This window comes from Haliotis rubra, unplaced genomic scaffold (assembly GCF_003918875.1).
Source record: "Haliotis rubra isolate DU_JTF1 unplaced genomic scaffold, ASM391887v1 Scf502, whole genome shotgun sequence".
Classification (NCBI taxonomy): domain Eukaryota; kingdom Metazoa; phylum Mollusca; class Gastropoda; order Lepetellida; family Haliotidae; genus Haliotis; species Haliotis rubra.
In genome coordinates this window covers 9,166-32,218 of record NW_025767194.1, presented here as the reverse complement: position 1 = coordinate 32,218, position 23,053 = coordinate 9,166, and the positions used below count along the sequence as shown (strand labels likewise).

Genomic DNA, 23,053 nt, shown 5'->3' with positions numbered 1-23,053 from the left:
CACGTATAGCAAGCTCTTTAATCAAACAATTTATGTAATGGTTTTACATATAATGGATATGTTATTTGAGGCTTTGTCAGTGGGAATAACTACAACCTCATGCAGGGCAGCCAGACTTTGGATGGCAGATTGGGACAGAATGGGTTTATTCCAATTCTGTTTCCTCTTTTACAGTTTATGCATTCTGCCAATGACAACATCACGCACAGACTTAACCCGCTCTGAAAGACATTCTAAAGGTTCATCTTCTCTTTTAGTCTGTCTGTCAGTTCGTCCGTAATCATTTCATTTCCGGAGCATAACTCAAAATCCGTTCAATATGTTTCAACACAAATTGGTAAATGTATGAAACACAACCTAAAGTGGTGCCTTTTGCTATTTACAGATTTTGGCATTTTTGTTTTTCTCGATTTCCATAGAAACGATTTGGACTTAGTCTCAAAAAGGGGTGGATTTCGTTTCCGGGGCATAACACATAAACCGCTCAATATCTACCAACAGAACTTGGCAGATATATCAAACAGATCCCAAAGTGGTGCCTCTTGCTATTTGCGGATTTTGGGCATTTATATTTGTCATGGTTACCATGGAAAAGATTTGGACCTTAAGTAACTGTCAGATGATTTGTTCTTTCATTTCTGTGGGGGCCGGGGGGATTTGTCATCTTCTGATGACTCTTGTTTGACATGTGTTTCCACAGCATCCATAATGATTTTAATGTTGTAGTCCCGATACTTAGGCCCATATTTAAGTAGTTGACGAACGTTGCTATTACCAACAATGGAGAAGTTACCTGTGATTATATAGCATCATATACAATAGCGTTAATGTCGATACAGCCATTTAACGCGTTTTCAAATAACTGCATTTGATCCGTCTCCTTAACTTCTTCATTGACGGCACTGACAATGATTGGCATTGTTAATCGATGATAGCGTCATTAAAAGAATTTGATTTTACACATTGATCTAGTAGACTTAACGAGCTGACTTGAGAACTAAACCAAAGGGAACAAAACATTACTTGTCAGTTAGCATAACTTTACCAATTAGATCGTAAGGAAATGAATTTTTTCAAAATAATGACACAAATACAAATCCGAAAACACTTGATAATATCGACATCAGGCAACATAGCGTAACTGCATTGATCATGTTCAACTCTATCTACGACTCAGTTGGTTCTCGTGGGAAACAAGGTTGCCCTTGGTTCCCTTGAGAGTAACTGTGCAGATCAAACTCTGACCAAAGAAGCATTTCCAGGTTGACGTGACTTGAGTCTTATAATACTTAACCGTGAAACAATTTGTTTAATATTTGTATGGATAACCGCTGATGCTTCGAACTGTTATTACCTTTTATCACACAAAACCCAGAAGGACATCGTTAACATCCCCCCCCCCCCCCACACACACACACACCGGTCGACGCCTTGTCCGTGCGTCCGTGCGTCCGTCCGTCCGTCCGTAATCATTTCCGGAGCGTAACTCGAAAAACAGGTCACTATTTTTCAGCACAAATGGGTAGATATATTAACCAGGTCCCGAGGTGGTGCCTTTAGCTGTTTACAGATTTTTGTCATTATCATTTTCTCGGTTTCCATGGAAATGATTTGGATTTGGTCTCAAAGGGGAGTTGTGGGCTTCGTTTCAGGAGCACAACTCGAAAACTTCTTAATATCTTTCAGCAAAACTTGGCAGGTATATTAGGCAGATGTTGAAGTGGTGCCTTTGCTATTTGCAGATTTTTGGCATTTGTATTTTTTCCCGGTTTCCATGGAAACGATCCAGACTTAGTCATAAAAGGGAGAGGTTGCCTTCGTTTCCGGAGCACAACTCGAAAACCGTTCAATATCTTTCAACAGAACTTGGCAGATATATGAGGCAGATCCCGGTTTCCATGGAAACGATTTGGACTTAGTCTAAAAAAATCAAGCTGGACTTTAAGTTATAACTGTCAGATGATTTGTTCTTTCAAAAATGTGGTACCGGGATGATATGTCATTTTCTGATGACTCTTGTTTGTTATTGGTTGACATGCAATGTGGGAGCTTCGAACTGTTGTCACCGTTTATCACACAACCCAGAGGGACATCGTTATTTATTATTGGTTAACATACAATATGGGAGCTTCGAACTATTATCACCGTTTATCACACACCCCAGAGGGACATCGTTATTTATTTTTGGTTAACATACGATGTGGAGCTTCGAACTGTTGTCATCGTTTTTCGCGCAATCCGGAGGGACATCGTTGACTTGGTTGACACATGTCATCGTATCCCAATTGCGTAGAGTGATGCTCATGCTGTTGGTCACTGGATTGTCTGGTACAGACATGATTATTTACAGACCGCCGCCATATAGCTGGACTATTGCTTAGTGCGGAGTTAAACAACAAACCAACCAACCAATCAACCTGTAGGCTAGCATTATACAACCAGGATTTGGGATGACTAGTACAAGCTTTGTAATATGCATGAACGCGGCGTTAGACACCAGTTCACCCACCTTACCTTATATCAGATGACTGAAAAATGTGACTAGATGGTCACTGTGGTTATTGCTAAAAAGCGGCGTAAAACTAAACTCACTCAGTCACTCACTACAAAGAAAACTATACAGCAAGATACATACACAACCCAAGGCTATAAAATAAATGTTGAAACACCGTCTTGATTCAAAACTTTCAAGAACAATAAATCTCAGTCAGACTTGTAAATAATATACCTGGAACATTTTTAAGATTTTTGATGATGAAGTCTTAATTATTTGGCTCCTAGGGTGAGTGAGTTTACTTTTACGCCGCTTTTAGCAATCTTACAGCAATATCACGGCGGGGGACACCAGAAATTAGCTTTACACATTGTACCCATGTGGGGCTTCGAACCCGGGTGTTCGGCGTGACGAGCGAAGGATTTAACCATTAGGCTACCCCACCGCCCCCTAGGGTGACTGAGAACTGATTGAATACCATTTAGATGTCAGTTTCTGTCGAGACATAAACAAAAAGTGAATTGGTTTGGCCCCGATTTGATCCCATGGTTATTGGGGATGAGAAACACACCTTCACTAAAATCATATTATTTATCTTATTCCGTCTTTCTAACCACAACCACGTTCACCATCGTTTTCATCATCAATTATATTTTTCAAATGAAGACAGGATATACAGCGGGTTCAATATTAGAAATGAGAAGTCGTAAAGTATCTGAAAACAAACGTTCAGATGGTAAAGTCATTTGACAATAATAGCTGTCAAAGCAAGAGATAAAAACAATTGTCCCCGTTGAAATGGAAAGGACAGGCCCCTAGTAACTTACTGGACTCTTCGTATTGTCAGATGCGATGCCTTACTGACTGATGTTCATTATATCTATCACTGGTTCATCTTGAGCCAACAATTGAATATTATTCCACATCATGGATTATAGCTGAGTGTTACATAAGATACAAAAAATAGGATATTGACGAACCATAGAGAATTCTTTACAAAGTGGACACACAAAACTGAACATTTTAAGTCAACAATGGAAAGATTCCGGATATAACAGACATTAAAGGAAAGTAGTATTATGAGAAAATATGACTGTAAACATTTGTTGAAAGCGTTATAGCTTCGTGGGTGTGGACACAAGCTGCGTTTATTACTCCGTCTAGACATCAGATTAAATTGTCAGCTTGTTGTTTGTCATAAAAGGTCTAACTTACGCAACTACAGGTCACATTGCATAAGTTCTGGGGAAAACCATAGAGAAATAAAAAGTCTTAATTATTTGTCTCCTACGGTGAGTGAGTTTACTTTTACGCCGCTTTTAGTAATCTTCCAGCAATATCGCGGCGGGGACATCAGAAATGGGATTTACACATTGTACCCATGTGGGGAATCGAACCCGGGTGTTCGGCGTGACGAGCGAACGTTTTAACCATTAGGCTACCCCACCGCCCCCTAGGGTGACTGAGAACTGATTGAATATTATTTAGATCAGTTGCTGTCGAAACATAAACAAAAAGTGAATTGGTGTGGCCTTTAGAGATTACGGGACCCCCTTTGATCCCATGGTTGTTGGGGATGAGAAATACCTTCACTAAAAATCATATTATTTATCTTAATCAGTCTTTCTAACCGCAACCACGTTCATCGTTTCATCATTCAAACATCATGAATTATATTTTTCAAATGAAGACAGGGTATGCAGAGGGTTCAATGTTGGAAATAAGAAGTCGTAAAGTATCTGAAAAAACGTCATTGTCATTTGACAATAATAGCTGTCAAAGAAAGAGATAAATACAATTGTCCCCGTTGAAATGGAAAGTGAGTGAGTGTGTTAATATTTATCGTCACATCGGCAATATTTCAGCCATATCGTGACGAGATGAAATGGAAAGAACAGGCCCCAAGTAACTCACTACACTCTTCGTATTGTCAGACGCGGTGCCTGAGTTGAATGCATGTCATCCTACGGCGTTGACTGATGCTCATTATATCTATCACTGGTTCATCTGGAGCCAACTTGATTTAATATTACCTCCACATGGATTAAAGCTGAGTGTTACATAAGATACCAAAAATAGGATATTGATGAACCATAGAGAATTCTTCGAAAGTGGACAGACAACACTGAACAATTTAAGTCAACAATGGAAAGATTCCGGATATAACAGACATCAAAGGAAAGTAGTATTATGAGAAAAGACATTTGTTGAAAGCGTAATAGCTTTGTGGGTGTGGACACAAGCTGCGTTTATTACTCCGTCTAGACATCAGATTATATTGTCAGCTTGTTGTTTGTCATAAAGGTCTAACTTACGCAACTACAGGTCACATTGCATAAGTTCTGGTGAAAATCATAGAGAAATTACGTATTAACCATTATATTTTGTAAGTCAGAAAAATTACTCAAATCTGTTGATCTTACTCGGGTTGGGGGTGGGTGTATCAGAGGGGGTTTAATATTCAATTCGATCGCAAGACTTGAGGACCCTTGCACGACTATTCGGTCAAACTGTGTCCCTGTTTAATAAGTGGCTTGTCAGATTGTTAAATTTTCTTGAACAACCATGGCTAGATAAAGCTTGACCGTTGCAGGATGTCATTTAAGTGGGGAAAACAGTTTTAATAAATATTTTTCTTGAATTAGTTTCCTATATTCTTTATGTGTGCACACATATCTATTTCTCTTTCACGGGGTTCACTGTATGCACCTCCTATGTGGGCCCATTTCCATCTCATAGATGATGCCATGCCAACCATGGTCCCCAAAACTTTGAGGGTCGGTCGGTGGGTGAGTGAGTGAGTGAGTGAGTGAGTGAGTGAGTGAGTGAGTGAGTGAGTGAGTGAGTGAGTGAGTGAGTGAGTGAGTGAGTGAGTGAGTGAGTGAGTGAGTGAGTGAGTGAGTGAGTGAGTGAGTGAGTGAGTGAGTGAGTGAGTGAGTGAGTGAGTGAGTGAGTGCGTGCGTGCGGCTGGTAATGCTTTACGCCACTTGTAGCACATTCCTGGAATATCACGGAGGTGGACACCATAACTAGGCCTCAGGGAGTGTACGGGTCACTCTGCATTCAGACTTGAGTGAGTGAGTTAAAATTTAAAGTCACTTTGGCAATATTTCAGCCATATCGTGATTAAAACAGTAAATACTTTATAATTTTATATTTTAAAATCTGTCGCCAAAGGACAGTAATACAACTAGTATATCACAGTTGGAGATATAAAACTAGCAGGTAACCTAAAATCATAGAGTATTTAGGACATTACAACATAAAAATGGGCTATAGATCACCAGCAACTGGCATCCAGACTAGAAACACATCCAAGTGTTAAACACAACAGGTAAGAAATATTGGGAAGGAACGCGTTTAGTTATGTGTTAAGGAATTAAACACACATTTCTATAAACAGGCAAATATTAGAGGCAGGTTTAGGCTTCAGTTGAGAGTACAATCTTTTCATAAGGTTTTACATGAATGCATCAAACGGGATTTATGAATGTAGATAAAGGAAATAGGTTTGTTGAAATAGAGAATTAATACTAAAACGTACGAAGAATACACATTTGCTTTTAGAAAGCGGGCAAATGTAACGTTCTTATATTTGAGGCTTGACCACTTTCTGAAAGACACCGTGCTGTAAAAGCTATGGTATTGACACTCGTGGTACACAAAGTATGAGGTCTAGGCTACCATTTTGGTGTAAGCCACGGTGGCTGAGTGGGTTAGATGGCTGACTAGGACGGGAACATGTTTTGGAATCTCGAATGCTACTCACCCCCAAGGATCTGTACTAAGAAAGTGTAATGACAAATATAACAGGTAAATTTGACCATTGCCTAAAAGGCATTGTGTTTTCACAGCTATTGGACATTTGAACCGTACAAAGTTAAAGGGAATACTGTAGTCCTATAAGCAGCTAGAATTTCAGAAACAATGTGTCAACTGTTAACTCGTGGTTACATTGCCAAAATTGAACATGTGGTCCGTTGTGAATGATTTGGTGGCTTTGGTAATATTCACCGATCAGCAACGGTATTTTGGTTTGTTTTGTTGTTTTACGCCGCACTCAGCAATATTTCAGCTATGATTGCGGTCTGTAAATAATCGAGTCTGGAAAAGACAATCCAGCGTATCGATCATGAGTATCGATCTACGCAATTGGGATGCCATGACATGTGTCAGCCAAGTCAGCGTGCCTGACAACCCGATTCCGTTAGTCGCCTCTTACGATAAGCATGGGTTACTGAAAATCAATTCTAACCCTCATCTTCACGGGTCGTTGTAAAAGAACGCAGATCATTATGTTATGATCAATCTAAACATGTTTCCAGTCATCGTTGGTTCTTATAGCGACGTCTTCAAATTTGTTGTCAAACTATTTTATCTCAAACTTCACGATTGTTGTTCTTGTACTCGCAACGTTAACACGCCTACGTTGTCGTGCAGTATTAGCCGATCAAATCATTTACACACCACGCCCATATCGGTGCTCGTGTAAGTGCTACAAGGTATATTTCCTTGTAATTGAAATTCTTTTGTAATCAAGGCTATAGCAGCTTTTAGTTTGAGAAATAGAAGAGTAAATAGAGTTTCGGCGTTGTTCATATATTTTCTGAAACCACCACGTGTGCATTGCACATTGAACACTCCCATGTTTACCCCATCATAGAGACATAAACAACAACCTACGTTTGATCTTTAGAAGTATCTAATCAGTTCAAACACACCCCAAAAACTCAGATGCTAACATTCAATATAAATATCGCGGGTCTCTCATCATATACTTCGTGTAAACAAAATGCAATATTAAAGAGAATGAATTGTATGTGCGATGTCACCGCATGTGCGACTGTTGTCTTTTCTCCACACCTGGGGTTTTAAATTTGCCTCCTAAATGTTTTTGTGACAATGTTATGCAGTTAGTCTATAATCATTTTGTCTTTTTTATGAGTCAAACGATCATACGGGTCAGAAAAACTCATATTTTTCCATCGTGGTCACCACAAGAAGTTTTATGTACGCGCTGAAAACCTATTGCAAAAATACAGGGAGTTCTTAATTTGTGTATAGTTTCGTGATATAATGTAAGGGTAATTTGATACCGCGACGTTTTATAGATTGGCCATCGGTCTCAACGTAAAGGCAACGTAAAGTTCGAAAAGTCCACAACCCGTCTTATTGTCTCATAAAGTCCTGTCCTAGATGTGGTTTTACCTCAAAGTTTGCTTCTGTTGAACCGATTGTGAATGGGTACCCGGAAGGATACCATGTAGCGTATCACGGCATGTGTTTAAACTCCCGTATAACTATTTTATCTCAAACTTCACGATTGTTATCAGTTCAAACACATCCCTTAAAACTCAGATGCTAACATTCAATATAAATATCGAGGGCCTCTCATCATATACTTCGTGTAAATAAAATGCAATATTAAAGAGAATGAATTGTATGTGCGATGTCACCGCATGTGCCAATGATCACCTGATTGTTAAAACGACTGTTGTATTTTCTCCACACCTGGGGTTTTAAATGTGCCTCCTAAATGTTTTTGTGACAATGTTATGCAGTCACTTTGTTATGAGTCAAACGATCATACGGGTCAGGAAAACTCATATTTTTCCATCGTGGTCACCACAAGAAGTTTTATGTACGTGCTGAAAACCTATTGCAAAAGTTCTTAATTAAGTTGTTTGTGTATAGTTTCGTGATATAATGTAAGGGTAATTTGATACGGCGACGTTTTAAAGATTGGCCATCGGTCTCAACGTAAAGGCAACGTAAAGTTCGAAAAGTCCACAACCAGTCTTATTGTCCCATACAGTCCTGTCCCAGATGTGGTATTACCTAAGAGTTTGCTTCTGTTGAACCGATTGTGAATGGGTACCCGGAATGATACCGTGTATCGTCTCACAGCATGTGTTTAAACTCCCCAAGGAGCTGAGAATGGAAACGATTCCATATTAATCCACTGGACAAAATGGACAGACGAAGGGACAACAATGAACAGATAAAGAGACAATATCATTGTCTTTATCTAAGGCTTATTGGTGTGATAACAGACAGGGTCAAAGGGATAAACGATAAAGGTAATAAATGTAATAACTTAAACAAAAATAATTAATGATAGTGACAGTGGTACTGGTTGACTGACAAGACAATGCACAAAACAGTTGTAATGATTATCAAGAATGGAGATTAGCGTCATATAAATACTTGCAATGAATTTATACATATCTTGGCTACACAGTATCTGACCTTTGGAAATAATTGTATATTATTCGGACATTGTCTCACCAGAATCAGTCGATAAGACAACTGAACAAAGTGGAATGTAAATGTGATGATGATGACTGCTTCAGCTGTCTAATATAACATTTTACGAGAGACCATTATGTGGTTCTTCGTTGTGATTACTATCTCTCTCTACAATGTGTAGGTAAGTATGTGGATTGTGTATTGAAACGGTGCATGCAATTAAGTCTTACAGTACATGTATCACTGAACGATTAATCACTTTCCGTGGCAACCCATCCGTGAAGATCAGTAGATAAGAAATAATGTGTTTCCCACCAACTACCACCACTAATCAAATACACTAATTAAATATAAATAATAACTCTTTAAGATGCAAATAGATATAGATTAGTAATACATACTTAATGAATGGCAATCATATAGGTTAATAAAGCAGTGTTAATATCTATGCATAAATGTCCATATTCATAATGTTTTGAGATAGCATGATTAATGTATCTGAAAAATGCTTAAAGAACCACTAAACTTTGTTTTTTGTTACTCTTTTAACCATTACATATGAAAGATTTGTGGTTAGTCTTATGCGGAACACCAAATTCATTCTTTAAAAACTTGTGGTTAATTAATACCGAGCGATTAAAAGTGGCCAAAAAGTCACCTGCTTTCCTCTCGCCCGCCAACGAAACCACAGACAGGTTACGTAACTCTGTCGCCAGAGCACTGCAGTGACGTCATATGAGGAACGATTTTCAGTTAGTTGTATAGAAATGTGTAGCACGCTCATCATTTTGATGATTTCTCGACATCAACGACGACATGCCGAATCGTTGCTTTGTCGTCAATTGCTCCTAGGGGTCGGGCGATGGTGTCCCCATGCACAGATTTCCACAGGACCCCTGCAGTTCGTGCTAAATGGGTTATGTTTGTGAGTGCGAAGCGAGCGTTGTGGAAGCCTGAAACGATATCTTACTTGTGTTCAGATCCTTCACGGAAGTTGAAGAATCAAAACTACTTACTAGTTGTAGTAAAATATGCATATGATTGATGACCATAAAGATTTTCTATGACACAACTTGTAACATAACGATTTCTGCCTCCTCTGGAAGTGAGGTTGTGGTCGAAGTAACAATAATATTGTAAGTAGTATTATATTGACACCCACCTCGCTGCCACGAGAGAAATTGTTATGTTATACGCTTTGTCATACAAAATCCTATTGGCCATCAATAAAATACATATTTTACTACCAGTAGAAAGTAGTTTTGATTTTGTAACTCGGTGAAAACAAACCTAAATACCATTTATCCTCAGACTGGCGGATGTCCCCGACAGGGCGCCATTTTAAAAATAAAAATCTGTTAGAATTAATGAGATTATAGTTTGTTTTCATCAAGTTAGAAAATCAAGACTACTTTCTACTCGTAGTTAAATATGTATTGGAATCATAACCAAACGGATTTTGCATGACACAACTTATAACATAACGATTTCTTCCACGGAAGCGAGGTGGGGGTCGAAGTCACAATACTGCGCGATAAATTTCTTTGCTACATTCCCATGGTTAATGTCCACTCACCAGTATGTAGATACTAGTCAATGTGCGTCTTTATATTTGGTCTTATAATCCTAATTAGTTTATTATCATACTTGTATGCATTTTGAAACTAAATAAAAAGCAGACGATCTGCTTATACTTCTATAGTGAATTTATAACAGAACTGTAATATCTAGACATTTTATAGTTTGCCAATGTGAATCATAATTCGCACACACCTCTAGTGCATGTTTGTCTGTCTCATTACACTTCACGGCGAAACAATGATTCTGTTGAATGCTACGACAAATGAATAAAACAAAATGCAAATATTAAAATTAAAACAGATTAAAGTTATAGGAACAATATCAGGCCATTACCTTGTTCGAGGAATGTATCCATCAATATCAACAAAACTGTTCCAAATGATGTGTCTTTTAACAGTTTAATATACGAAAAAGTGATAAATCTTTTCAGGTATTGGTGTATAGTCTCATTGGTCACCCAAGATAGCACACCTGGCAACTAATTGCATAATGTCCGCCTTTCTTTTTTAAAAACAGTAAATTAGGTTAGCCAATAATGAGCAATCAATCAATGTATTGCCGGTTAATCCTTTGAAAGAAGGACGTTGTTTTTACGCAGACACCGACACGACAGAGTGTATTCAGTATAGATTAGTAAATCTACATACATAAACACTACCTTTTGACAATTCAGCTGTGTAAGATAAAAGTAATTAATCAATCAGCGTGTTATCGGTTAATCCTTTGATCGATGTTTATAATGTTGAATATTTACTCCAGACACAAGAAATGCCAAATGGGAACTTTGTCGGTAATTTAAGTGTGTTACCACTAATTATACCTGTTATAAATTCATTAACTGACCATCAAGTGAATGATGACAAAAATAACATGTGTTGGTTTATACCACCTAACACGGGTTACAACAAAGGAGTATTAATTGCTGTATTGCATGTGAAAACTTATGGGCCGACACTGTTTTGAGAATACAAACAGATTTTTACATGACATGATTAAATATCGAGGTAGATTAAATATCGAGGTAAAAAAACACAGAAATGGGATCAATTTGGATCAGTCATTATACAAATAGGGCCTAACGACACCAATCAATTTTGACAGAATCGTCTATGAAAACAAGTTGTAACTCGGAAACTAGGCAAAGCAGGAGACAAAATTAAATGACAGTAGATTGTGAGAACATATAGCTTTCATTTTCCACAACAATTGTCACGATTTCAGGTTTATACAAGCTTGTAAACAAGATCATTTAACCCCTAAAATGTAGATGAATTCTGCACCGGCCCTCCGAGCTATTCCTCATATGACGTCACAGAGTCGCGCCGCTCTGATTGGTTGAAATTTCGTTCGCGGGTGAGAATTGTGCACCGTTGTCAAAAAGGTCGATTTAAGTAAATTAAAGGTCGAAATGAGTAGTTTTAATGACGGGGTTTCATTTATAACGATGCGAGTTAGTGATTTATGTATTTTTACCCCCTAGGGTTTATGTGACCTTTAATGTTTGTCAGTGCGAAGGCGTGACCTCTTCGCATTGTGGTCAGCGGGTTCCCATTTCGTGAGGATTGACAATAGCAACAAAAACGAAACGTGTTAAGCCTGAAGTCACATCTAGGTGTGGCCTGTGTTGGGGCATCTGGTCATTACACTTTGTTAGCGGCAATAATGTACAACAACCTTCAAAAACGTTCGTGTTGAATAATACAAATGCTGGAATATTTTGATTTCAAACCAATATAAAATACATCTAGCCAAGTTATGTTTTGTTTGTCAATTCTCGCTTAGTTTTATTTCCAAACATGTTTCGAAAGAAACGTCCATAGACTTAAGAAGGTTAGACTTGGGTTTGACTTGACAGAATGACCGGCTGAAATCGTAATCTGCATTATCACTTCAGCTGAGACAGCGTTTCTCTTTTAGCATAATGGGGGGCAACATACTCCCTGCTACAGAACGACGACAGATGTGCAATAATCTTTTTGATTCAAATCTTATAGTACAAACTGAAAGAAATACTTTTTTTCATGCATGTTTCAAGTTTTATGTAGTCCCGGGGGTCTAAAGAAATTTAGTTGGTTAGTTACCAACGTTGGCTTGTAGATGTCACTGGGGTTATGCCTTTTCAAAGTAAGTGAGCCCCTGCATGTCATGTACAAAATCAACGACACCGCCTCCCCCTCCCATAACTTTAAGCATAATTTTGTAATGTTTTTATGCACAAAATTGCTGACCCCCAAAGTACATGTGTGCAAAATTGATGCCCCCTTCCCTACCTCCCCAGAACAAAACACAGAGGAAAAGGGCAGACAATTATTTCCGCCATCACCTAACTGTTCTGTCATAAAATAAAATACTAAATGCAAAAGCACGTTGTACCTTCAAACAAAACAAACGGCAATCTTGGAGGAATTGTGTCTCCAGAATTAATTCGCGAATGTCGAAGGTATGGAACATGGTGCAGGGAATAAAAAGCAAAGGATCAAAGTCTGCTGTTTACCATCTTAAAGATGGTGATAATTTAATAACTGACAAATCTAAAATTGCAACAAAATTCAATTTTATTCCTTTCCTTTGGAAATGTTTCATCTGTATGGATATATATTACTTTTCTCATATGCACTGGCATTGGCTAGTGGTATGCTCGCAAAATGGAATATCCCTTACATTTTTTAATTGTATATAAACGATATATCTTTTCAGACTCTCATTCCTGCCTTCAGTACAACCATTCATCTTTCGAGAGCAATTACTCAAACAAACTATGGTCATAAGGAAGTGGAGTGAGTGAGTGGAGTTTGACGCCGCTTTTAACAATATTTCAGCAATATCACGGCGGGGGATACCAGAAATGGGCTTCACACATTGTAGCCATGTGGGGAATCGAACCCGGGTCTTCGGCGTGACGAGCCAACGCTTTAACCACTAGGCTACCCCACCTCCCCGATATAAGGAAGTGGAAGTGGTGATGCACTCTCAAAACACTCATTATTATCATATCAACATTGATCAACTCCGATATATCTCCCAATATTTTCAATCGAAAATTAAAAACAAAGTTCCCTACATTTTTTTAAGAGCATTAAAACAATATATTGTAACCCATACTTGTCGTAAGAGGCGACTAACGGGACCGAGAGGTCAGGCTCACTGGCTTGGTTGACACATGTCATCGGTTCCCATGCTGTTGATCACTGGATTGTCTGGTCCAGATTTGATTATTTACAGCCCGACGCCATATAGCTGGAATATTGCTGAGTGCGGCGTAAAACTAAAGTCACTCACTCACTTTTTGAGGTTACGGAAAAGGACGAATGGTGACGAATGTTTCGCGATCTCATGTTCATCTGCTATCTTTCGGGTTTTGTAAACGTAACGCATAACCGCCTAATATGTCCATGTTGAATTAGCTGTTGTTGCTGTGCACGATTTTTTTCTGCTCTTTAATGGACTATGGCTTCTACAGATGACACTGTTACACCGTAGCAACCATAGGTTGCCAAACAGTCAGACACTATGTTACTGGTTACAAAGACAACATGAATTTTGAACGACCTTCAAGACATTTATTTTTGACAGGTATGCCATCTGTTTACCATTGATAACAAGCGCACAATAATATTTTACATGCGATGACTACAGTGACAATGAACATGAAATAAGTAACCAAAGCGAAGGAGTGTCTGTTCACAATAGCAACACATTACAGGATGTGTTGTGTGCATCTTATCAACATCAGTATACAACATTCTTCTAATTACCAGGTGAGGCAACATGTAACACTGCAAGCAGAGATGCCAGGAATATTGAACACAAAACAATTCCAACTGAAGTACGTTAGCGCTGCATATCAATACGCATTAGAGACTCCCGATAAAGCCATCGAACAGGGTACACAAATGGTCAGATTATTCTTCCCAATGGAAAATCTTATGACAAATACTGATAACAACGTTAACTGTTTTAGATATTCCGCAACCAGATTTGTAAGCGCACAAATATGCTAACAAACCGAAAGGAAGCATGTATGAAGACTATGAAGAAATACTCTATATCATTAAAATGACAGGACATAAATGCTATAGTGATCTTACATTAGGAATGACAAGCCTTTATGGATGATCAACTTCGTTATTATACAATAGCGACGTTTCGATATAGATACTTATACTGTTTTCATATCTTCTATATTGTGGTGGAAATCTGTGTCTAAATATAGATGCTACACATGTTAGTGATAAACATTTGACCGGACAAGACATTTCTCATTTTCTTCCAGTTATGAACGTCGTTATGGAATAGTTCCCATGTCACAATCCATCAAGAAACAGAGCTGTCCATATGACATAAAAAAGTCTATGATTTCGATTATCACCATGAACGATTTGATAGGTGGAAAAAACACATTTCTACATGGAAATCGCCCTTCAACAGATTGTGCCCAAGTCCCAGTCAGCAGCGTAGGATGAAGCGGAAGTTGCCAGGCCACTTTCTGTTTGGCATTCCCCAGTCACTCTGTTGTAGTTGAAGAATGTACAGCTGTGTCTGTAACAGATGTTGCTGCACTCCATGCGACTCGAAGCCAAACTGCTTTGCATGGTTGAAGGACTATCCTGCTTCCGACCTTTTTGGATTTGTACATTTTTATAGCAAATGCCTGTAAATAAGTTGGAATGAATTAGTGCAGGATGTTTATTCAGCCTGTGGAACGATACAAACAAATGAATGTCAACATGAGCAAGGATCCACAGGTATGGCATCAGCCCAGGCACAGGGATTATGGCCCCTGTTGGGAATTCTAACACAGGCATGTATTCATATGACTTATATGTTGAATAAAATCTGTGCACCAATTCTTGTCAAATCAAAGACGGGAATTCAGGCGGAAATTGTCAGCATTGCACAAGGTAGAGGAGGTGGAGGTTGCTGGTAGCAGTTGAACTGATCAAGATATATGTAGACAGTTATTTTGGACCTGTTATTCATTGTGGACCAGTTTTGAGGTTGTGTTGCATTATGTCTGTTAAGATTCAATAGAAGGTGTCACTAGTTGCTTTAATAACTATCCATAGACTTGTAGTCAAGTGTAATGTTAAAGCGTCTGGAACGGCATTGGTCTATCGAGCTTTTGAAGTGGGGCCCAGGTCTGTTTACGTGGCTTGACCACCATTGAAGCTAGATGAATATTATTATTAATGGTATCATTACAATCACCAGCACGTACCACCATGTCATATTTGCATGGTAATAATTGACGTTTGTTTGGCTTCTCCATTGTGCTCCGCCATCGTAAAATTACTTTGAACCAATTTGTCTTGATTTGAATACCTAGTCAATCTTAACATACACCAGTTCCCCCAAGAGGCGTTCACGCATAGTGTAAATGTCTGAAATAAGACCTTACCTTCTCCAAACACTTGAACCTCGCACATCATCATCGTGCCATCGGCAGAAACATTCACATATCTGGCCATAACCTCCTGTTCACAAGCAACAGTCTTGGATGTTCCTGTGAAACTGCCCATCTGGTTGACACAGACTTTCGGGGAGGATGCGGGACAGAGGGTAGGATGCCCGAGAAAGCCCTCTATCTTCAGAAGATCTATTCCACCTAGAACACCATGATATCGGAGTGTTCGAATTCTCTAGAATGCATGCTTCACTTGCAATAATGTAGAAATTCCTTTTGAATTGTGTTAACATAGTCTCATTTGCACACAATAAGGGCCCCTGAGCAGACTCGGAATACATTTAGTTGTGAAATATATTTGCTCAATAACATTCAGTGATCCAATATGGTTCAATAATAGTCAAATAGTCAATACCACTGATTCACTTACCAGAATCAGCCTCAACTGCCCCGTAAGACTCTTTAACTTTCCAATAATGAACCGACCCCAATGTCGGGAACTCAAGACATAAAAGGTCGAGATTTTCAGATGAACAATTTGCGCGTGATTGTGACAGGGCAGAGTACACATATCTCAAGAACACCCTATCATTAATTAATAGTAAATCACTCACACATGCTTATGATATGGTAGGCAGGTATTTCTTATGATTTTATAATGGTTTTGTTGATTGTGTTTACATTTATGTTTCAACACTAAATTCTACAAATGCAAGGGTTGTACAACTGCAATGTATTCAAATATGCAGAACATACCTGACCAAGAATCTGTTCTTTTGAAAATAGTGATTGTAGATATGTTGTAGATATTGAGAAGGTCGACCATCCACCAGGACTTGCCATAAGGTGTATGCATACAGCGATCTCTACCGAAATGTCCTCCCGTTACACCATCAACGGCATAGAATGGGTGACCATTGTGGGCCACGCTGGATTGATAGGCAGGTTTACCTAGAGCTATGTTTGTCTGAACGGGTGCTGTCAAAAATAAAAGGCATTTTGCATTACGTACATAGCAACACTTCGCTTCAATGTCTGTGGTTGAAGATCGAATAGACAAATTACACAATGGCTTCGGAGAATTCATGCATATATAACCACATTACTTGAGAAATGAATGAATATTTCCCAAAATGGAGGCGGTGGTGTAGCCTGGTGGTTAAAGCGTTCGCTCGCCTCTCTGAAGACCCGGGCTCGATTCCCCACATTGATATTGCTGTAATATGGGCTAAAGGCGGCGTTCAACCACACCCAATCACGATTACTATATTCCAAATTTCAAAATGCCCATTGGCATTAAAATCGTGAACAGACCATAAGCAGCATATTATGCATAATCTAAATTCATAACCTGTTTCAAAGATGCGTCCTTGACCATAATGAATGTCACAGGCGTCTCCATAACATTGGATGAAACTATTACGGATACACTAAACAGGATTTCGTTATCAAAATGAGTTTGGATCGCAAAACGTGTGTACCTTGCTTTGGTGATTATATTTCAGTCACCCAGGCTATAGGTTCATGTGTGTTCTATAATCTCAAGTATACTCTATATATTGAAAACACAAATACAATACAAATTGAGCTGGTAACATAATTACCATGAAAACTTTCAAATTGAAACTTCATTCAGAATCGAAACTGTTTCGTCATGCTCAACCCCATCTCAATAATTCCATCAAAATAAATAGTTCAGTGTACAAACACAGTGATAAGAAGCCAAAGTTATAGTCCATGTTTACCTTTACAAAGCACAATGCAATTAAACCTAAACGTGCGATTACATTACAATACCTTTTTTGACTGAATTATCAGTTCAATAGTGATTATCTATAACACTAATGGTGGGAAAGCTTACTAATAATAGTGAGGAAGATGTTAAAAGCTCCACACAAAAATAACGACAATATAATACCTTTTTTATTTTGTTTTATTTTCTGTTATTAAACAAAGTTTGTATGATTTTGTTACTAGTTTGGATATCATTGAATTGTGATCAAGTTAGTCACTTTTAAAGTGTTGCGATTCGCTTGTTACACTGAAATAAGGAGTGAAAAAATGAAACGGATTGCAACTCTAATGCTTAATCCCAAAAAGTTCATGCACCCACGTTTTTCTGAAAGCCTTTAAAGACTGTCCATGTAAGGTCTGATGCTGGATGCTGGATCGGATTGAATTCCCTGCAATCAGATGCCTCACAATTCTAAAACGGGAAATGAAGAGCACTATATTGCTACCTGAGGCAGAAAGATGTTTTGGCGATGTCAAAGAAAATATTAAAAAATTGCCAGCACGTTACGATGTAGAACGGTTGTGTGTCTAGTCATTGACAGATGTCGTTGACAGACCCTTCATGACACTATACACAGACGCAATGAAACTGCAAGGAGAGCTATTTCAAGTTATAAGCATTTGTTTCTTTGGAGATCTTATGGACATTGTTTTGTGACATTCATTCATTCATTCATTCATTCTTTTTGCAATTTCCCAATTAAATGGGTCTTATAATCCGACATTGCGATTCAGCATCCTTCCGCCGAACTGTGCTTTCATTGAAATATTCCATGGATGACTTGATGCCGGTCAAACACGGATCATAAACATGGCAAATCTCTTACCCGAATTTACGACCACTGGACCATGGAAACCAGCGCAACTTTTTGCAGTACATAATTTCCCTTTCAGATCTATGGTCTATTTCGTGATCAGACAAAAATCTCCAATTAACCTGAAATTTGCGACACAAAACATATAACAAATTAACATTCCCAGAATTTTTGTCCACGACAAACAGTTATATTTTCTTATATGAACACGATTTCATACGAGCTAGTTGCAGAACGTGTTTTTGAAGCTTAAAGGTCACATGCAACCAAAAAATCAAACATAATCAAGACACAATTATCACTTATTCATGACATATAATATACATTACTGGTTATGAAAAAAAAACATATAAACAAAATTATAAGCGTACAATCACAAAACAAAAGTGCAATATTGTGTACTTGGGTTTACTTCCCAAGAAACGAAGCAGCCGGGATACCGAACCCAGTCAGAGCGGGTGGGTGTGCACTTAAGTGTAACGGCTTGTTCATTTGCAGATTCCCTCACGGCTCATTGTGCGTGTATATATAGAGATGTTGGGTTTTGTAAATACATGCTCATTTTTTGTTTATAACATTTTACAATCAACAGACATCATAACATGTCAAGTGTTCAAGTATCACCCCTGCCTGTCTGTGTAATTACATAATGTGACAGAGACCGAACTCGGCCCATAAATCAATGCATTTTGTTTATGGTGTATAGCCTGATTGGTGTTAAGTTCAAATTGCATGTGGTCAGTGAAAGCAGCTGTGTATTGAATATTGTCATTAGCAGACAGGCAGGCAGACACACAGGTGTCAATAAAACAAGACATTGAGTTTTGACAACGACATATCTATATTACAGTTAGAAATTCTGTCAACGCTAAATAATGACATTGCTTTTAAGTATCGAACTGAGAAAGTGACTCGGTAAGAAGAACGTGTGGTGAAATAGACAAATGAAATTATATAAACAGTTAATTTACTGTAATAACATATAAAAAGCTCGCGCCTGTGAGATATCAACAAAACATTAGAAAAATAGCTCACCCCAAAGCCTTCACCGAGTATTCACCGGACAACCCGCTTCCAAGCTGCGCGAACCTATTTCACTGCGCACGTGCTATGAGCGCAGCCCAGCTGTTGAAACCAGTTTTCCCCCGAAAAGTCGGGGGAAAATTAGTGAAACGTTTGAACTCCAATTTCGCGGACTTTTTTTCATCTCGTTATTTTTCAACTTTATAAGTTGAATTTGCATTTTTGACGTCCATACCGAAAGGTATAAGAATCTGCAAAGTTGTGTTTTACGTTGCATGTGACCTTTAAGGATGTAGACCGAATTGATAGTCTCTAAATTTCATTTGAAGCCGAACCATAACCGATTTAAAAGCAAACTTCCTCGTCCTGCAGAAGACACTGTGTAATCCGGCATGTGACGAGAGGCGACTTGAACTCGTCCGTGAAGTGAGTGGTAGGTGCCGTTCGTAGGTACCGGTTTTTTCAAAATTGCAACATGAAAAAATTATCTGTCCAAAGAAAACAAACTACTGTTTAATCAATGCAATGATGTTACATTGCTTGGTTTTTATAATCATAACTCCACACGACCGAAACCAGCCTATTGTTTTCTGTGCCGTGTTACTGTAGCCCCTGGCCACACTATAATTGAATCGTCTGACCTACTTATTTTCTTGGAAGTAGATAGTTACGCAACAGTTTGAAATGGCGGACGAGCCAGTTTACATTTTGCGAAAGGTTGAAATTTGAAGTGATAGTGGAAAATACTTGACTGACTGTCGAATCTGAACCCTTCAGAATCGAAGAAAAGATCCTTTTCTGATCGACCTACGACCTGTAACTCATCAAAGACTGTTGATTTTTATGACCAGCGAGTGTCGATCATGATTTCACGTACGTGCCTCCACCCCGGCATGCGACGAGAGAGTGACAATGCTGCTTTGTATACATGCGACTAACTTGGGAATCCTTGGAACATTGTTCTCATCATTTGGGACTGGATTGTGGCCAAGCTGTTTTCAACGTGTGCGAACATAGCAGTGACAGCCTTGCGGGGAAGGTGGCAGAGGGCGGAATTCTCATGGACATTTTGAAAGATGTAACGGGACATGATGCAGATGACATATAATGGAGGAGGAAATCTCAACTCTATAACCTAAAGACATGTCCATTCCCTGACTGTACGGTATCAAAAAAGTCCATAGATGGAATCCATCCCATGGGAGATATAATCGCGAGTGCCAAGAAACTCCATCGCGATATCAAACAATAACCAAGATTTCTCATGGCTTTAAAGAGTACATTCACAGAAAACAATTTAGCGAGTGGAATCCGTACCACCTGAATTCTTAGAATCTCCAAATATTGTTTTTCTGAACATTTGTTTTACTCTGATACGAGACTCAGTTTCAGTCATTTCGGAAACAGTTGATTTTCAACTCTGTACACCACTATCCATTGTATCCAGCATGACAAACTTAGGCAATCAGTTTTCGATCCACGACGAATCTATGCAGACATTACATATTGTTACATCTCCTTTTTAAAAAAGTCTGAACAATATGTTAAGAATGGAATCAAATGTCATCGTATCAATCAATATGCAAAATGATGGACGTCCTCCAGCAAAACTATTTTAGGCATATGTTGGTATGTGGCATACCTATGAACATCCGGGTTAGAATTGACCCAATGCTTGTCGTAAAAGGCCACTAAAGGTGTCGAATTGGTCAGGCTTACTGACTTCGTTGACAAATGCCATCGTATCCCAGTTGCGTGGGTCGATGCTGTGGTGTTGATCACACTAGCTTGTTAGGTTCAGACTCTCGATTATTTACAGACCGCCGCGGCATAGGTGCGGTATTGTTGAGAGTGGGGCGTTAAACAACAAACCAAATAACCATAGTAGTTGGCATCTGGGCAGCATGGGTACTCAAAACGGATTGGCAAATCGATGGAATTCGGCCAAGATAAACTTGAACATTTGGTATGATCTGACATTGTTTAAATATTTTCGACTCCCTCATAACAACCCGAGCTAGCAATACAAGGGACCAATGGAACCGCATTTTCTGTTTCATATTTAGATGTACAGGGACCAATAGCTATCGAAAGGAAAGTCTGAATCAAACGTTGGTTGACCTGGTTCACAGTTGCCATGGCCTCAGTAAAACTTTCAAAAGCCATATGGCAGATATGTTAAGGTTATTTGTAACTTTGACTTGTCAGGGATAAACTGGTACTGTTCGTATTCCCTGTATAAGTTAGTTCTAAATGTTCACACGTGTGCTCAGATTAACTTGCTTGTGACATAGAGCGATTTGTGCGGGGGTCAAGATCTCAGTCTTTTGATTAACCAAAACGTTTTGCGGATTTCTTTTCAATTAGAATGTTGATGACAGCGTCATCCATGCACTTTGTTTTACCACAGTACAAATTTGTATATCTAGTTTTAGGAGAGCTGGGTAATTTTTCGTAATGATGACCAATTCCCATTCCAATACATCAAAGAGATACCTGATTATTTACCTTTGGTTTATGATGTAAAATGTACTGTTAATAATTTGTTTAGTGCCTCAGTTATCGTATACATAATTTCATTATCTGAGCTTATTTGATTGGCAAACTTGGATGATGTTTGCCATCGTATCCGAATCATGAACATATCTGGTCAGGATGTAAGTAGCCAGATATAGTACCTCTATCAACAACAACAAAACATTTCAAATTAGATGTTGATACATAGATCACGTTGTCGCTGTAAAAACCAATGTATTTCTGATTAGCGTTACACTTTTGAACTTGAGCGAAAAACATGGTGTATGCTTACCTGTTACCTTCAAGTATTCAACAAGAAGAAACAACACGTTGATATACATCAGACTTGTGAAGGACGTCATGTCTGCGTCTGTTGTGAGTCGTCCCAGATGACGAAGACCATCCTCCTTCCTGTGTTCCACCGGATTCAGCACATGCAGTTTGCGAAGATGTGTTTGCATCTGTAGAGATTTACAGTTCATGACGTGTTAATTTATCTGATGAAATCAATTTCGTTGGAAGTAGTAAATGGATCCCTTGCTGTTTGTATAGAAAACATTAACCTGTAGAATCAACAGTAAGACTGATTCATGCGTGAGGATCTTTCTTTTTTCATGATGCATTCAATGTATTGCGATATCAGTGTTTTGGTCTTGTACAATGCAACACACTTCTTTGTGAGCGGGAACCGTTTCGCTCTGTGAATATGATGCCAACAAGTACAGATGTAAAGGGTGTATTTGTTACCCTGGTGACGAGGCCCATAGCATCAGTACCAACAGACATTATTGTCACTCGCGAAGACCCTTGTTTGTTCCCAAGCAACATCTGTTGTAAATCGCCTACATGGATCGGCTTGTGAAACTCATCTCCATGGCTGATTGTACGTCATCGTTCCCTGGGCCCCAATTCACAAAGCTCTCGTAAGAATAAGAATAAATTTACCGGTAGATTGGAAGCGCTTCAGAGTAGCACGAAACAAAGTCAACTCTGAAGTTAGGAAAGCTAAACGCTCGTATGATATGAAATTATATGATAGTATTAAGTCTGAATGTGGCTCGAAATCATGGTGGCGCTTAGTGAAAACCTATATACAGAACAATACGAATTCAAATACACAGTCTCCTCCTATCTTGACTAATGGAAAGGTTCTTGATCACCCCAGTGATATTGCTG

The 23,053-nt window shown here is 38.7% G+C and overlaps 1 protein-coding gene and 1 long non-coding RNA gene across 2 annotated transcripts; both read right to left on the bottom strand.

Annotated features, from left to right (window-relative positions):
* Positions 1 to 495: 495 nt before the first annotated feature.
* On the bottom strand, positions 496 to 1,947 carry LOC124291945. Its single transcript, XR_006902327.1, has 2 exons — positions 1,916 to 1,947; positions 496 to 603 (listed from the first exon to the last, which is right to left on the bottom strand). It is a non-coding gene; the product is annotated as an uncharacterized LOC124291945 (long non-coding RNA).
* An 11,923-nt stretch (positions 1,948 to 13,870) lies between these two features.
* Positions 13,871 to 22,539, bottom strand: LOC124291943 (fucolectin-7-like). Its single transcript, XM_046729027.1, has 4 exons — positions 22,170 to 22,539; positions 16,485 to 16,706; positions 15,723 to 15,929; positions 13,871 to 14,975 (listed from the first exon to the last, which is right to left on the bottom strand). Exons 1-4 carry the CDS (start codon positions 22,357 to 22,359, stop codon positions 14,746 to 14,748), a joined length of 849 nt encoding a protein of 282 aa, XP_046584983.1. The 5' UTR covers positions 22,360 to 22,539; the 3' UTR covers positions 13,871 to 14,745.
* Positions 22,540 to 23,053: the final 514 nt, after the last annotated feature.

Excerpts from the sequence above, each read along its gene's own strand:
- LOC124291943 (XM_046729027.1), bottom strand. The coding sequence starts at position 22,359 with ATGAACTGTAAATCTCTACAGATGCAAACACATCTTCGCAAACTGCAT. Across the intron at positions 16,707-22,169 it reads TGAATACTTGAAGGTAACAG|CACCCGTTCAGACAAACATA; the intron begins GTAAGCATACAC and ends TATTTTTGACAG. Across the intron at positions 15,930-16,484 it reads AAGAACAGATTCTTGGTCAG|GTGGAATAGATCTTCTGAAG; the intron begins GTATGTTCTGCA and ends ATGGTGTTCTAG.